General features: G+C 50.4%; 1 protein-coding gene across 1 annotated transcript; it reads left to right on the top strand.

Annotated features, from left to right (window-relative positions):
• The first annotated feature begins 159 nt into the window (after positions 1 to 159).
• On the top strand, positions 160 to 8055 carry cinp (cyclin dependent kinase 2 interacting protein). Its single transcript, XM_079573698.1, has 5 exons — positions 160 to 251; positions 2039 to 2180; positions 2533 to 2647; positions 2709 to 2826; positions 7847 to 8055. The coding sequence occupies exons 1-5, from the start codon at positions 245 to 247 to the stop codon at positions 8044 to 8046; spliced, it is 582 nt and encodes a 193-aa protein (XP_079429824.1). The 5' UTR covers positions 160 to 244; the 3' UTR covers positions 8047 to 8055.
• Positions 8056 to 18586: the final 10531 nt, after the last annotated feature.

Genomic DNA, 18586 nt, shown 5'->3' on the forward strand with positions numbered 1-18586 from the left:
ATTCCTTTTTTTTTACGTTTGTTTTTTCTCAAGTGAAGATTAAAATGACCCGCGGGTGACGTCATTACGTTATATATAAATATTAAAAATGTATTTGAAAAGATCTTTCACAGAAGCAGAGCGTGAAAGTGCAGCGCTACTCCTGAGCAGCAGAGGGCGCTGTGTGCTGCGCGGGCTGCATTGCACGTGGGGCTCTGGTCTGGTCTGGTTCGGCTCGGTCTGTGGAGCGGCTGAGGCGGAGGACATGGAGGGTGAGCTCTATCTCTATAAAGTCCTGCGTTTTTACTGTTGTTCTCATATAAACAACACCGCGGCTAATGCTAACCTCGGCTAATGCTAACCACGGCTAATGCTAACCACGGCTAATGCTAACCACGGCTAATACTAACAGCTGTGACTCCGCCCGGTACCGGAAGTAAATAGCCCTTTGAAAATGTCCTGAAAATCACCTCTGATTAGAAACAATGATCAGTTAAACCTTCTGAAGACGCAGATGTTATTGACAGTGTTGGGAAAGTTCATTTTCTACATGAACTAGTTCAAAGTTCAGTTCACAAATTTCAAAATGAACTAGTTCGTTCATAGTTCATAATTGTTTATAGTTAATAGTTCGTTCATAGTTCCAAAAATGAACTAGTTCATAGTTCTTTTTTTTTTTTTTTTGCTGCGAGCTGTTATTCAGGCAAATATTCCATATCTTAAAGCAACAATCTGAAGTATTTTGAGATGCATTTTTGCCTTGGGCGAGCTTCAGCCATGAGTCAAACATATCATGGCCTCACTTAGCTCTTTATGTCTGTCACTGTTTTAGGAGTGGATTTTGGAAATCTTTGCTAATCATATTTTATTTCATTATGTCTATTATTTTTTTTTAAGTTTAATCGGTAAATTCTTGGTGGAAAATGAAGCTACAAATATTCAATTGCATTTGTGTTAATTTGGTAAATTAATCATGTGAATAAGATTGTTTTAGGACCTAGTTTGTAGTTAAAGAACTCCACATTGTGTCTTTATGTAAATGAGCGCACGCGGAGCCACAGACGTTACACAAGAGAAACTCACTTCGTGACCTCACACTGTGGCTGCGGCACCGTGCGGACCCGCTGGTTACCGGTGTGCCAGGGCCTGTGCCAGGGCCTGTGCCTGGGCCTGTGCCTGGGCCTGTGCCGGGGCCTGTGCCGGGGCCTGTGCCTGGGCCTGTGCCTGGGCCTGTGTCAGGGCCTGTGCCTGGGCCTGTGCCTGGGCCTGTGCCGGGGCCTGTGCCTGGGCCTGTGTCAGGGCCTGTGTCAGGGCCTGTGCCTGTGCCAGGGCCTGTGCCAGGGCCTGTGCCAGGGCCTGTGTCAGGGCCTGTGTCGGGGCCTGTGCCGGGGCCTGTGCCAGGGCCTGTGCCAGGGCCTGTGCCAGGGCCTGTGCCAGGGCCTGTGTCGGGGCCTGTGTCGGGGCCTGTGCCGGGGCCTGTGTCGGGGCCTGTGCCGGGGCCTGTGCCAGGGCCTGTGCCAGGGCCTGTGCCAGGGCCTGTGCCAGGGCCTGTGCCAGGGCCTGTGTCAGGGCCTGTGCCGGGGCCTGTGTGCCAGGGCCTGTGCCGGGGCCTGTGCCGGGGCCATAAACAGCAGAGTTCAGCGCCACAGAACTGGACACAGTCGGGCCGCAGGCGCGGGGGCGGAGCTACACTATAGACCCGCCAGAGTTTAGAACCGCTGGTAAACTCTGACGGCGGGTTTTACATTCACTGATCCGCGGTCTTAAACCACAGATATAATAAATCTGGCTCCATAATGAACCAACGTAAGAAGAACGGGAAATGCCGTTCACAGACACCAGAGTGAACGCATGGTTTCATTCATCAGGCAGGAACACTGTGCGTTCAGTTCACGTTCGCCCAAAATATGAACGCGTTCAGGTACATCACTGGTTATTGATGTGGAAGTGATGAAGCCTGAGGTCAAAATGGTTCCTAAGCTTTACAAATAATAATAATGATTATTATTATTATGAATCTGCTGGTTCAGACGTAGCTTTGGGATGTGTTTGTGCTCAGGCTCTAACAGGAAGTCCACGGCTCTGACAGGAAGTGCTCGCAAAATAAAAGACAACGCTGCAGATTTTCACAACATCCTCCTGCGCTGGGACAGACTCAACGACGACGGGTTTAACATGGCCACCAACATCAGCAACATCAGGTCAGAACATCTGTAACATCTGGAGGAACAGCCTCAGTCTGGAGCCTCAGTCTGGAGCCTCAGTCTGGAGCCTCAGTCTGGAGCCTCAGTCTGGAGCCTCAGTCTGGAGCCTCAGTCTGGAGCCTCAGTCTGGAGCCTCAGTCTGGAGCCTCAGTCTGGAGCCTCAGTCTGGAGCCTCAGTCTGGAGCCTCAGTCTGGAGGAACAGCCTCAGTCTGGAGCCTCAGTCTGGAGCCTCAGTCTGGAGCCTCAGTCTGGAGGAACAGCCTCAGTCTGGAGCCTCAGTCTGGAGCCTCAGTCTGGAGCCTCAGTCTGGAGCCTCAGAGTCTCTGAAAGAAACACTCTTTGGTCCAGGTCTCGGTGGAGGTCGGTGGAGGAGGAGTCTGTGTCGTCCTCGTCTCCTCCTGAAGGTGGCGCTGAGGAGCTGCAGAGCGAGTGCTCCAGACTCCAGGACGTCCTGAGCAGAATGGTGAGTTTAGAGCATGTGTTAAATCTGATGAAGACGTTCTGATGTTCTGCCCGTGTCTCAGGAGGCTCTGGTGCTGAAGCTGCAGCGTCTGTTCCAGTCTCACTGTGGCCTTTCAGAACTCAGTCAGTTCAGGAGCCAGGCCCCGCCCCTTTTCCACAGCTGGACCACAGAGGACTTTGGTGAGCCCCGCCCCCTTCACACACACGGCCCCGCCCCCTTTACACACACAGCCCCGCCCCTTTTCCACAGCTGGACCACAGAGGACTTTGGTGAGCCCCGCCCCTTCACACACACACACACACACACGGCCCCGCCCCCTTCACACACACGGCCCCGCCCCTTCACACACACGGCCCCGCCCCCTTCACACACACACGGCCCCGCCCCCTTTACACACACACACACACGGCCCGCCCCTTTTCCACAGCTGGACCACAGAGGACTTCGGTGAGCCCCGCCCCCTTTACACACACACGGCCCCGCCCCCTTTACACACACACGGCCCCGCCCCCTTCACACACACACACGGCCCCGCCCCCTTTACACACACACACACGGCCCCGCCCCTTTTCCACAGCTGGACCACAGAGGACTTCGGTGAGCCCCGCCCCCTTACACACACGGCCCGCCCCCTTTACACACACGGCCCCGCCCCCTTCACACACACGGCCCCGCCCCCATCACACACACGGCCCCGCCCCTTTTCCACAGCTGGACCACAGAGGACTTCGGTGAGCCCCGCCCCTTTACACACACAGCCCCGCCCCTTTTCCACAGCTGGACCACAGAGGACTTCGGTGAGCCCCGCCCCCTCACACACACACACACACACGGCCCCGCCCCCTTTACACACACACGGCCCGCCCTCTTTACACACACGGCCCGCCCCCTTACACACACACGGCCCCGCCCCCTTTACACACACGGCCCCGCCCTCTTTACACACACAGCCCCGCCCCCTTTACACACACAGCCCCGCTCCTTTACACACACACACACACGGCCCCGCCCCCTTTACACACATGGCCCTGCCCCCTTTACACACACAGCCCCGCCCCCTTTACACACACACACACACACGGCCACGCCCCCTTTACACACACGGCCACGCCCCCTTTACACACATGGCCCTGCCCCCTTTACACACACAGCCCCGCCCCTTTTCCACAGCTGGACCACAGAGGACTTTGGTGAGCCCCGCCCCTTCACACACACACACACACACACGGCCCCGCCCCCTTCACACACACGGCCCCGCCCCCTTCACACACACGGCCCCGCCCCCTTCACACACACACGGCCCCGCCCCCTTTACACACACACACACACGGCCCGCCCCTTTTCCACAGCTGGACCACAGAGGACTTCGGTGAGCCCCGCCCCCTTTACACACACACGGCCCCGCCCCCTTTACACACACACGGCCCCGCCCCCTTCACACACACACACGGCCCCGCCCCCTTTACACACACACACACGGCCCCGCCCCTTTTCCACAGCTGGACCACAGAGGACTTCGGTGAGCCCCGCCCCCTTACACACACGGCCCGCCCCCTCTACACACACGGCCCCGCCCCCTTCACACACACGGCCCCGCCCCCATCACACACACGGCCCCGCCCCTTTTCCACAGCTGGACCACAGAGGACTTCGGTGAGCCCCGCCCCTTTACACACACAGCCCCGCCCCTTTTCCACAGCTGGACCACGGAGGACTTCGGTGAGCCCCGCCCCCTTCACACACACGGCCCCGCCCCTTTTACACACACGGCCCCGCCCCCTTTACACACACACACGGCCCCGCCCCTTTACACACACACGGCCCCGCCCCCTTTACACACACACACGGTCCCGCCCCTTCACACACACGGCCCCGCCCCTTTTCCACAGCTGGACCACAGAGGACTTTGGTGAGCCCCGCCCCCTTCACACACACGGCCCCGCCCCCTTTACACACACGGCCCCGCCCCCTTTACACACACAGCCCTGCCCCTTTTCCACAGCTGGACCACAGAGGACTTCGGTGAGCCCCGCCCCCTTCACACACACGGCCCCGCCCCCTTCACACACACGGCCCCGCCCCCTTCACACACACGGCCCCGCCCCCTTTACACACATGGCCCCGCCCCCTTTACACACATGGCCCCGCCCCCTTTACACACATGGCCCCGCCCCTTTACACACACAGCCCCGCCCCTTTACACACGGCCCCGCCCCCTTTACACACACACACACACACACACACACGGCCCCGCCCCCTTTACACACACACACAACCAGGCCTCACTCTGGTTCTGGTTCTGGTTCTGGTTCTGGTTCTGGTTCTGACCAATGGCCGCCGGCTGCTCTGCTTTATGACCACGACACTGGGGGCCGCCATCGCTGTAGTTCCTCCATGTCGCCACTAGGCCTCATTGAAAAGCATTGGAGTTTAGACACGTTAAAAACTACTTTAACGCCTGGTTTAGACTCGGCTGATCTTCCTCCTGAGGAAACGCTGAGTCACAGTTAAAGAAACTGGTTTTAGTAAAAGGAATTAAATCTGGTTCTTAATGAGGGTCGGACTGTTAGCATTGGAGCAGCGCGAGCTACACGTCACACAAGGGCGGAGTCTACGGTGAAGATCCCGCCTTTATGCCCTTTTAAGGAACATGCTTCGTCACAGTTGGGGGGGAGGAGTCTGTAAATCCTCCATGACTCCGCCTCCGCCGTGGTCATTATGGTAAACGAGGAGGAGACGGCCATTATTTTTACAGTCTATGGTCCTGACCCGGGTCTTGTCTTGTAGAGTCCTGGCCGCGCTCGCTCTGCTCCTGGTCCTGGTTCTGGTTCTGACCCGGGTCTTGTCTTGTAGAGTCCTGGCCGCGCTCGCTCTGCTCCTGGTTCTGGTTCTGACCCGGGTCTTGTCTTGTAGAGTCCTGGCCGCGCTCGCTCTGCTCCTGGTTCTGGTTCTGACCCGGGTCTTGTCTTGTAGAGTCCTGGCCGCGCTCGCTCTGCTCCTGGTTCTGGTTCTGACCCGGGTCTTGTCTTGTAGAGTCCTGGCCGCGCTCGCTCTGCTCCTGGTTCTGGTTCTGACCCGGGTCTTGTCTTGTAGAGTCCTGGCCTCGCTCGCTCTGCTCCTGGTTCTGACCCGGGTCTTGTCTTGTAGAGTCCTGGCCGCGCTCGCTCTGCTCCTGGTTCTGGTTCTGACCCGGGTCTTGTCTTGTAGAGGCCTGGCCGCGCTCGCTCTGCTCCTGGTTCTGGTTCTGGTTCTGGTTCTGACCCGGGTCTTGTCTTGTAGAGTCCTGGCCGCGCTCGCTCTGCTCCTGGTTCTGGTTCTGACCCGGGTCTTGTCTTGTAGAGTCCTGGCCGCGCTCGCTCTGCTCCTGGTTCTGACCCGGGTCTTGTCTTGTAGAGTCCTGGCCGCGCTCGCTCTGCTCCTGGTTCTGACCCGGGTCTTGTCTTGTAGAGTCCTGGCCGCGCTCGCTCTGCTCCTGCTCCTGGTTCTGACCCGGGTCTTGTCTTGTAGAGTCCTGGCCGCGCTCGCTCTGCTCCTGGTTCTGACCCGGGTCTTGTCTTGTAGAGTCCTGGCCGCGCTCGCTCTGCTCCTGGTTCTGGTTCTGACTCGGGTCTTGTCTTGTAGAGTCCTGGCCGCGCTCGCTCTGCTCCTGGTCCTGGTTCTGACTCGGGTCTTGTCTTGTAGAGTCCTGGCCGCGCTCGCTCTGCTCCTGGTTCTGGTTCTGACCCGGGTCTTGTCTTGTAGAGTCCTGGCCGCGCTCGCTCTGCTCCTGGTTCTGACCCGGGTCTTGTCTTGTAGAGTCCTGGCCGCGCTCGCTCTGCTCCTGGTTCTGGTTCTGACCCGGGTCTTGTCTTGTAGAGTCCTGGCCGCGCTCGCTCTGCTCCTGGTTCTGGTTCTGCTCCTGGTTCTGACCCGGGTCTTGTCTTGTAGAGTCCTGGCCGCGCTCGCTCTGCTCCTGCTCCTGGTTCTGACCCGGGTCTTGTCTTGTAGAGTCCTGGCCGCGCTCGCTCTGCTCCTGCTCCTGGTTCTGACTCGGGTCTTGTCTTGTAGAGTCCTGGCCTCGCTCGCTCTGCTCCTGGTTCTGGTTCTGACCCGGGTCTTGTCTTGTAGAGTCCTGGCCGCGCTCGCTCTGCTCCTGGTTCTGGTTCTGACTCGGGTCTTGTCTTGTAGAGTCCTGGCCGCGCTCGCTCTGCTCCTGGTTCTGGTTCTGACCCGGGTCTTGTCTTGTAGAGTCCTGGCCGCGCTCGCTCTGCTCCTGGTTCTGGTTCTGACTCGGGTCTTGTCTTGTAGAGTCCTGGCCGCGCTCGCTCTGCTCCTGGTTCTGGTTCTGGTTCTGGTTCTGACCCGGGTCTTGTCTTGTAGAGTCCTGGCCGCGCTCGCTCTGCTCCTGGTTCTGGTTCTGACTCGGGTCTTGTCTTGTAGAGTCCTGGCCGCGCTCGCTCTGCTCCTGGTTCTGGTTCTGGTTCTGGTTCTGACCCGGGTCTTGTCTTGTAGAGTCCAGGCCGCGCTCGCTCTGCTCCTGGTTCTGCTCCTGCTCCTGGTTCTGGTTCTGGTTCTGACCCGGGTCTTGTCTTGTAGAGTCCTGGCCGCGCTCGCTCTGCTCCTGGTCCTGGTTCTGACCCGGGTCTTGTCTTGTAGAGTCCTGGCCGCGCTCGCTCTGCTCCTGGTTCTGACCCGGGTCTTGTCTTGTAGAGTCCTGGCCGCGCTCGCTCTGCTCCTGGTCCTGGTTCTGACCCGGGTCTTGTCTTGTAGAGTCCTGGCCGCGCTCGCTCTGCTCCTGGTTCTGGTTCTGGTTCTGACCCGGGTCTTGTCTTGTAGAGTCCTGGCCGCGCTCGCTCTGCTCCTGGTTCTGGTTCTGACCCGGGTCTTGTCTTGTAGAGTCCTGGCCGCGCTCGCTCTGCTCCTGCTCCTGGTTCTGACCCGGGTCTTGTCTTGTAGAGGCCTGGCCGCGCTCGCTCTGCTCCTGGTTCTGCTCCTGGTTCTGACCCGGGTCTTGTCTTGTAGAGTCCTGGCCGCGCTCGCTCTGCTCCTGGTTCTGACCCGGGTCTTGTCTTGTAGAGTCCAGGCCGCGCTCGCTCTGCTCCTGGTTCTGCTCCTGGTTCTGGTTCTGACCCGGGTCTTGTCTTGTAGAGTCCTGGCCGCGCTCGCTCTGCTCCTGGTCCTGGTTCTGCTCCTGGTTCTGACCCGGGTCTTGTCTTGTAGAGTCCTGGCCGCGCTCGCTCTGCTCCTGGTTCCGGGCCGAGTTGGACCTGAAGACCCGGATCGTCCAGGACTTGGCTCACAGCGACAGTCCGGACCTGATCCTGGTTTATCTCAGTCTGTGGATCCACCAGCCGCACATCCCGGTCCGGACCAGGCTGGACCTGGAGGGACTCCTGCTGGAGACCGGGCACCGGGACTGAGACCGGAGACCGGGCACCGGGACTGAGACCCGAGACCGGGCACCGGGACTGAGACCCGAGACCGGGCTCCGGGACTGAGACCCGAGACCGGGCACCGGGACTGAGACCCGAGACCGGGCTCCGGGACTGAGACCCGAGACCGGGCACCGGGACTGAGACCCGAGACCGGGCTCCGGGACTGAGACCCGAGACCGGGCACCGGGACTGAGACCCGAGACCGGGCTCCGGGACTGAGACCCGAGACCGGGCACCGGGACTGAGACCCGAGACCCGGGCACCGGGACTGAGACCCGAGACCGGGCACCGGGACTGAGACCCGAGACCGGGCACCGGGACTGAGACCCGGGACCGGGCACCGAGACTGAGACCGGGACTGAGACCCGAGACCGGGCACCGGGACTGAGACCCGGGACTGAGACCGGGCACCGGGACTGAAACCCGAGACCCGGGCACCGGGACTGAGACCCGAGACTGAGACCTGGGACTGAGACCCGGGACCGGGCACCGAGACTGAGACCGGGACTGAGACCTGGGACTGAGACCTGGGACTGAGACCTGGGACTGAGACCGGGCACCGGGACCGAGACCCGGGACTGAGACCGGGCACCGGGACTGAGACCCGAGACCGGGCTCCGGGACTGAGACCGGGCTCCATGACTGAGACTGGGCACCGGGACTGAGACCCGGGACTGAGACCGGGCTCCGGGACTGAGACCGGGCTCCGGGACTGAGACCGGGCTCCGGGACTGAGACCGGGCTCCGGGACTGAGACCCGGGACTGAGACCGGGCTCCGGGACTGAGACCCGGGACTGAGACCGGGCTCCGGGACTGAGACCTGGGACTGAGACTGGGCTCCATGACTGAGACCGGGCTCCGGGACCGAGGACCATTTTGGATCCCTGAGACACAGATCAGAGGAAGATCTTCATGTCCTTCAAACTAATATTGTTTTGGTCGATTATTTAAAATCATGATTTTATTCTTGTATCGATCAGATTTATCTTATAGATAAAAGACAGTGAATGTTCCAAAGGTTTCCATTAAAACAAACTTTAAATAAATGTCTTTAAATAAAAAGTCTTGTTTCTTTTTTGTCCTGCTTTAGACACTTCTGTAAAGCTTTTATTTCTTCTTATTTTTCATCAGAATCATCGAGACTCAAACATTTAGATTCACAAAGTTCAGGAGGAAAACACAAACCAACACCTTAGAGTCTTAAAGATTTAGACTTTATTCTGTTTCATGTTTCGTGTTTTGTGTTTCATGTTTCTTGTAGGGCTGAAACGACCAATCGATTATTGAAATCGTCGACAACTATTTCAATAATCGATTAAGCCTTTTCTGGTTCACACAGACTAAAATGGAGCAAAAATGACATAAAAATGTGTTTTTGATGGAAACCTACTTCTATCTCAGCTAGTTGTTTTCTAACATAAAACTATTCTGATTCTGCTGCATCTGGCCACGAACACAAGAGGGCGCCACCTGACCTGCGTTTATCCAGGAGAATCATCTCATCAAACACAGAACTGAGATAAAAATACTAACAATCTACAAAACCACTAACGTTTGAAAGAATATTTCATCATTTTATCCCCAATTATATGATTATATTATATGATTATATAATTATATTATATAATCATATAATTATACTAGCGAGGCCCGGCCTTCGGCCGGGCCTCGCTAGTCTCCACATTTGATATTCTGAGATTATGAGTGATTACAAAGAAATGTCCAACCGGTCACACAGTTCAGCTGTAGACCAGTGGTTCCCAACCCATTCCAAAAACTATGGCCACTACAAATGTGTAAAATAATGAATGCAAAAAATAATTTCAAACAAACAGCAATTGGAGTGTTTGATGCACCCGTGCTCCTTTCTTATAAACTACGACCATATGTTCGCTAAACTCAGGGAATAGAATTCAAGAGACAGTGTGATAATTATGGATAAATATTAGGGGTTCAGCTCGAACGGTTTGGTTCACGGTGCAGGACCCGTGGTTTGGTGCATCACGGTAGTGTGCAATCTAAAAAATAATAAGTAGGTTTTGAAATGAAATAGCCTAATGATCGTTGTTAGACAGTATTTATAACCTTACAATAAAATTGGCAATGCTTTCCAAGCTGCTTTAGAATCAAATGTACCTCTGGGCTCACAATACGTGAAAGCAAAATATAAAACAAATGGTCCAGCAGCAACGTAAAAAAAAAGGAGAAAACTACGCAGTGCAGGCCATGCGCTCGTTAAGTGGTAGTTTCATTTTCGCTTTTACTCACACGGTGGATAAATCACGCGGTGCAGCACGTTAGATTAGAGGCTCGTGTTTGAGCAGGTTTTGGGCAATGTTTTGCGTGTACTTTTTTTCGGAGACAAAGCTTTGGAGACGGAATACGGTCAGCACCAACCACGCACAAACTCAGTACTGTCGCCAGGCTTCCTGGTGTTCCCAAACGGTCTCCCATCCCAGTCCTAACCAGGCCCTTCCCTGCTTAGCTTCAAAGTCGGTATGGGAAATAAAAATGGCGGCGCCCAGGCAGCGGCCATTGAGATTGCGTTTTCTATAATAGATTATAATAATGTATATTATATGATTATATAATTATATTATATAATTATATAATACGATTATATTATATGATTATGTACACAGTGTCACTTTGTGTTTGAAGTGGCTTTAAAATAGTGAAATATTTTCATTTGATTTTTTTGTTTGATTTTAGTAGTTTTGTGCAGAACTGAAGTGGATTTAACCTCATCAACCTCATTAACCTCATTAACCTCATTAACATCATTAACATCATTAACCTCATAAACATCATCAACCTCATTAACATCATCAACCTCATTAACCTCATTAACATCATCAACCTCATTAACATCATCAACCTCATTAACCTCATTAACATCATCAACCTCATTAACCTCATTAACATCATCAACCTCATTAACATCATCAACCTCATTAACCTCATTAACATCATCAACCTCATTAACATCATCAACCTCATTAACCTCATTAACATCATCAACCTCATTACCCTCATTAACATCATTAACCTCATTAACATCATTAACCTCATCAACCTCATTAACATCATCAACCTCATTAACCCCATTAACATCATCAACCTCATTAACATCATCAAACTCATTAACATCATCAAACTCATCAACATCATTAACCTCATTAACCTCATCAACCTCATTAACATCATTAACCTCATCAACATCATTAACCTCATCAACCTCATTAACATCATTAACCTCATCAACCTCATTAACATCATTAACCTCATTAACATCATTAACCTCATCAACCTCATTAACATCATTAACCTCATTAACATCATTAACATCATTAACCTCATCAACATCATTAACCTCATCAACCTCATTAACATCATCAACCTCATTAACATCATCAACCTCATTAACCTCATTAACATCATCAACCTCATTACCCTCATTAACATCATTAACCTCATTAACATCATTAACCTCATCAACCTCATTAACATCATCAACCTCATTATCCCCATTAACATCATCAACCTCATTAACATCATCAAACTCATTAACATCATCAAACTCATCAACATCATTAACCTCATTAACATCATTAACCTCATCAACATCATTAACCTCATCAACCTCATTAACATCATTAACCTCATCAACCTCATTAACCTCATTAACATCATTAACCTCATCAACATCATTAACCTCATCAACCTCATCAACATCATTAACCTCATCAACCTCATTAACATCATCAACCTCATCAACCTCATTATCCCCATTAACATCATCAACCTCATTAACATCATCAAACTCATTAACATCATCAAACTCATCAACATCATCAACCTCATTAACATCATTAACCTCATCAACATCATTAACCTCATCAACCTCATTAACATCATTAACCTCATCAACCTCATTAACATCATTAACCTCATCAACCTCATTAACATCATTAACCTCATCAACCTCATTTACCTCATTAACATCATTAACCTCATCAACCTCATTAACATCATCAACATCATTAACCTCATCAACCTCATTAACATCATTAACCTCATCAACCTCATTTACCTCATTAACATCATTAACCTCATCAACCTCATCAACCTCATTAACATCATCAACATCATTAACATCATCAACCTCATTAACATCATCAACATCATCAACATCACCGACGTCATTAACGTCATTAACGTCACCAACGTCACCAACGTCACCATTAACGTCATTAACCTCATTAACATCATCAACCTCATTAACCTCATTAACATCATCAACCTCATTACCCTCATTAACATCATTAACCTCATCAACCTCATTAACATCATCAACCTCATTAACCCCATTAACATCATCAACCTCATTAACATCATCAAACTCATTAACATCATCAAACTCATTAACATCATCAACATCATCAACCTCATTAACCTCATCAACCTCATTAACATCATTAACCTCATCAACCTCATTAACATCATTAACCTCATCAACCTCATTTACCTCATTAACATCATTAACCTCATCAACCTCATTAACATCATCAACATCATTAACCTCATCAACCTCATTAACCTCATTTACCTCATTAACATCATTAACCTCATCAACCTCATTAACATAATTAACCTCATTAACCTCATCAACCTCATTAACACCATTAACCTCATCAACCTCATTAACATCATTAACATCATTAACCTCATCAACCTCATTAACATCATTAACCTCATCAACCTCATTAACATCATTAACATCATTAACCTCATCAACCTCATTAACATCATCAACATCATTAACCTCATCAACCTCATTAACATCATTAACCTCATCAACCTCATTTACCTCATTAACATCATTAACCTCATTAACATCATCAACCTCATTAACATCATCAACATCATAAACGTCACCGACGTCATTAACGTCATTAACTTCACCAACGTCACCATTAACGTCATTAACGTCATCAACGTTATTAACGTCATTAACGTCACCAACGTCATTAACGTCATTAACGTCACCAACGTCATTAACGTCATTAACGTCATTAACGTCACCAAACTCATTAACATCATCAAACTCATTAACATCATCAACATCATTAACCTCATTAACATCATTAACCTCATCAACCTCATCAACCTCATTAACATCATTAACCTCATTAACCTCATCAACCTCATTAACATCATTAACCTCATCAACGTCATTAACGTCATTAACGTCATCAACGTCATTAACGTCATCAATGTCACCAACGTCACCATTAACGTCATTAACGTCATTAACGTCACCAAACTCATTAACATCATCAAACTCATTAACATCATCAACATCATTAACCTCATTAACATCATTAACCTCATCAACCTCATCAACCTCATTAACATCATTAACCTCATTAACCTCATCAACCTCATTAACATCATTAACCTCATCAACGTCATTAACGTCATTAACGTCACCAACGTCATTAACGTCACCAACGTCATTAACGTCACCAACGTCATTAACATCATCAACGTCATTAACGTCACCAACGTCATTAACGTCATCAACGTCATTAACGTCACCAACGTCATTAACGTCATTAACGTCATTAACGTCATCAATGTCACCAACGTCATTAACATCACCAACGTCACCGACGTCATTAACGTCATTAACGTCATTAACGTCATTAACGTCACCAACGTCATCAACGTCATCAACGTCATTAACGTCATTAACGTCACCAACGTCACCAACGTCATTAACGTCATCAACGTCATTAACGTCATTAACGTCATTAACGTCACCAACGTCATCAACGCCATTAACGTCCCAACGTCATTAACGTCATTAACGTCATTAACGTCATTAACGTCATCAACGCCATTAACGTCCCAACGGCATTAACGTCATCAACGTCATTAACGTCACCAACGTCATTAACATCACCAACGTCATTAACGTCATTAACGTCCCAACGTCATTAACGTCACCAACGGCATTAACGTCATCAACGTCATCAACGTCACCAACGTCACCAACGGCATTAACGTCATTAACGTCACTAACGTCATTAACGTCATTAACGTCACCAACGTCATCAACGTCATCAACGTCACCAACGTCATCAACGTCATTAACGTCATTAACGTCACTAACGTCATTAACGTCATTAACGTCACCAACGCCATTAACGTCATCAACGTCATCAACGTCATCAACGTCACCAACGTCACCAACGTCACCAACGTCATCAACGTCATTAACGTCATCAACGTCATCAACGTCATCAACGTCACCAACGTCACCAACGTCATCAACGTCACCAACGTCATTAACGTCATCAACGTCATTAACGTCACCAACGTCATTAACGTCATTAACGTCATCAACGTCATTAACGTCACCAACGTCATTAACGTCATCAACGTCATCAACGTCATCAACGTCATTAACGTCACCAACGTCACCAACGTCATTAACGTCACCAACGTCATTAACGTCATTAACGTCATCAACGTCATCAACGTCACCAACGTCATTAACGTCATCAACGTCATCAACGTCATCAACGTCATTAACGTCACCAACGTCACCAACGTCATTAACGTCACCAACGTCATTAACGTCATTAACGTCATCAACGTCATCAACGTCACCAACGTCATCAACGTCATTAACGTCATTAACGGCATTAACGGCATTAACGTCACCAACGTCATTAACGTCACCAACGGCATTAACGTCATCAACGTCATCAACGTCACCAACGTCACCAACGGCATTAACGTCATTAACGTCACTAACGTCATTAACGTCATTAACGTCACCAACGTCATCAACGTCATCAACGTCACCAACGTCATCAACGTCATTAACGTCATTAACGTCACTAACGTCATTAACGTCATTAACGTCACCAACGCCATTAACGTCATCAACGTCATCAACGTCATCAACGTCACCAACGTCACCAACGTCACCAACGTCATCAACGTCATTAACGTCATTAACGTCACCAACGTCATCAACGTCATCAACGTCATCAACGTCACCAACGTCATCAACGTCATCAACGTCATCAACGTCACCAACGTCATTAACGTCATCAACGTCATCAACGTCATCAACGTCACCAACGTCACCAACGTCATCAACGTCACCAACGTCATTAACGTCATCAACGTCATTAACGTCACCAACGTCATTAACGTCATTAACGTCATCAACGTCATTAACGTCACCAACGTCATTAACGTCATCAACGTCATCAACGTCATTAACGTCACCAACGTCACCAACGTCATTAACGTCACCAACGTCATTAACGTCATTAACGTCATCAACGTCATCAACGTCACCAACGTCATTAACGTCATCAACGTCATCAACGTCATCAACGTCATTAACGTCACCAACGTCACCAACGTCATTAACGTCATCAACGTCATCAACGTCACCAACGTCATCAACGTCATCAACGTCACCAACGTCATCAACGTCATTAACGTCATTAACGTCATTAACGTCATTAACGTCATTAACGTCATCAACGTCATCAACGTCACCAACGTCATCAACGTCATCAACGTCATCAACGTCATCAACGTCACCAACGTCATCAACGTCATTAACGTCATTAACGTCACCAACGTCATTAACATGGAGGAGTCATGAGGACGAGGAGCCGTGAGGACGAGGAGCCGTGAGGACGAGGAGCCGTGAGGACGAGGAGCCGTGAGGACGAGGAGCCCTGTGGGGACATGGGTCTCATACGTGTAAACCAGCCACACTGGATTGTCGCCCTGGGCTCATTTCCACCCGTCGTCCTTCATGTGCACTCCCTCACACTCTCACTCATCCAGGCCTATTGTACATGTTTTTTAAAATCATAACTGTGTTCAGCTGGAGCAGCTTTAGTTCTTTTGTTCAGATTTGTCACTTTAACTCTTTCCAAAAGCTCCTCCTCCTCATTTACATTTGCTCCAGTTCATACAATAAAGTTTTAAACATTTTGAACACAGTTTAATCGGAGACGTTTGTATTTCCTGTTGAGGAGTGACTCATAAGGACGACGCCCACTCACTTCCTGTCTCCTGAGAGTCGCCGGTGTCCTTACGGTGATGTCACAGTGATGTCATCGGGGTCGCTCTCAGGTGAAAGGGGGCGGAGCTCACTGACGGCTCCAGCTTTTACTGAGATTTACCTGCAGACAGGCCCCGCCCCCCTCGGCTCACACGGACAGGTTTATGTCCTGGCCCCGCCCCTTCACCGGAGATTCACCCGAGCCCCGCCCCCTTCACCGGAGATTCACCCGAGCCCCGCCCCCTTCACCTGAGGCTAAAGGTGAGTCATGGGTTCACGGCCCGATGCACAAAGGTCCAATTCATGAATCAGTGTTAGTCATACTGCAAATACTACTACTACTAATACTGCAAATACTACTACTACTAATACTGCAAATACTACTACTACTAATACTGCAAATACTACTACTACTAATACTGCAAATACTACTACTACTAATACTGCAAATACTACTGCTAATACTGCAAATACTACTACTACTAATACTGCAAATACTACTACTACTAATACTGCAAATACTACTACTAATACTGCAAATACTACTACTACTAATACTGCAAATACTACTACAACTAATACTGCAAATACTACTACTACTAATACTGCAAATACTACTACTAATACTGCAAATACTACTACTGCTAATACTGCAAATACTACTGCTGCTAATACTGCAAATACTACTACTACTAATACTGCAAATACTACATTACTAATACTGCAAATACTACATTACTAATACTGCAAATACTACATTACTAATACTGCAAATACTACTACTACTAATACTGCAAATACTACATTACTAATACTGCAAATACTACATTACTAATACTGCAAATACTACTACTACTAATACTGCAAATACTACTACTACTAATACTGCAAATACTACTACTACTAATACTGCAACTCCATAAGAGAAACCAAGCTCTGATTTTCCTGAAAGAGAAGAATTATAAATAATAAATAAACCTATGAACGAGTATGTTTGTTATTTATCACCATAAATATAAATATATATGTATGTATATATAACAAAATACAATATTTACGGAGCTGGATCCGCTGGCAGGGGAGGAGGCCGGTCAGACCTGGCAGGGGAGGAGGCCGGTCAGACCCGGCAGGGGAGGAGGCCGGTCAGACCTGGCAGGGGAGGAGGCCGGTCAGACCCGGCAGGGGAGGAGGCCGGTCAGACCTGGCAGGGGAGGAGGCCGGTCAGACCTGGCAGGGGAGGAGGCCGGTCAGACCTGGCAGGGGAGGAGGCCGGTCAGACCTGGCAGGGGAGGAGGCCGGTCAGACCTGGCAGGGGAGGAGGCCGGTCAGACCTGGCAGGGGAGGAGGCCGGTCAGACCTGGCAGGGGAGGAAGCCGGTCAGACCTGGCAGGCCCGAGCGTGCTGCAGCTCGTGCGGTCGCTGAGGCTAAAACTCGGGTCTGGGGGGAGTTCGGGGAGGCCATGGAGGAAGACTATCGGTCAGCCTCGAAGAGATTCTGGCAAACCATCCGGCGCCTCAGGAGGGGGAAGCAGTGCTTCACCAACACTGTTTACAGTGCGGGCGGGGGGCTGCTGACCTCGACTGGGGATGTCGGCAACATCGCGTGGCGGTCGGGGACAGCGCCCCTGGATTGGCAGACCGGGGGGTGGTGGTCCCTCTCTTTAAGAAGGGGGATCGGAGGGTGTGTTCCAATTACAGAGGGATCACCCTCCTCAGCCTCCCCGGTAAGGTCTACTCCAGGGTGCTGGAGAGGAGGATCCGGCCGATAGTTGAACCTCGGATCCAGGAGGAACAAGGCGGTTTTCGTCCTGGTCGTGGCACACTGGACCAGCTCTACACCCTCCGTCGGGGAGTTCGCCCAACCAGTCCACATGTGTTTGTGGATCTGGAGAAGGCGTTTGACCGTGTCCCTCGTGGTGCCCTGTGGGGGGTGCTCCGGGAGTATGATGCCCTGGCTCGGGCATCTGTTCCGGATGCCTCCTGGTCGCCTCCCGCGGGAGGAGTTCCAGGCATGTCCTAGTGGGACAAGGCCTTGTGGACCCAGGACACGCTGGTGTCGCCTCAGGGTCAGCACAGCTGGAGGTGTGTGAGGATCGGGAGGTCTGCTGCCTCCGTGACCCGGCGGAAGAAAATGGATTTATTTATGGATCACAAAAGGCCTTGTTTTTTTGAATCTGTCAGAAACATAAATGTCCTAAAGGTGAAAGGCCTGTGAACATTAAAGGGAAAGTGTCTGATATAGTTTTAATTCAACTGAACTTTATTTTCAGGAAACGGAGGAAAATGTTTCAGATTGAGTTGCCTTGTGAACGAAATGCGCGGTTTAAATAAAGTTTATACCGTTATACTCAAAACGTCAGGGTTCAGTGGCCTCCTGGAGGAGGAGGAGGAGGAGGAGGAGGAAGAGGAGGAAGAGGAGG

The sequence above is a fragment of the Gobius niger genome (genome assembly GCF_951799975.1).
Source record: "Gobius niger genome assembly, chromosome: 16".
In the NCBI taxonomy this organism is placed as follows: domain Eukaryota; kingdom Metazoa; phylum Chordata; class Actinopteri; order Gobiiformes; family Gobiidae; genus Gobius; species Gobius niger.

Bases quoted from the DNA above. Each gene is read 5' to 3' on its own strand.
- cinp (XM_079573698.1), top strand. The intron at 2,181-2,532 runs GTCAGAACATCT...TCTTTGGTCCAG, and splicing joins ACCAACATCAGCAACATCAG to GTCTCGGTGGAGGTCGGTGG. The intron at 2,827-7,846 runs GTGAGCCCCGCC...CTTGTCTTGTAG, and splicing joins CTGGACCACAGAGGACTTTG to AGTCCTGGCCGCGCTCGCTC.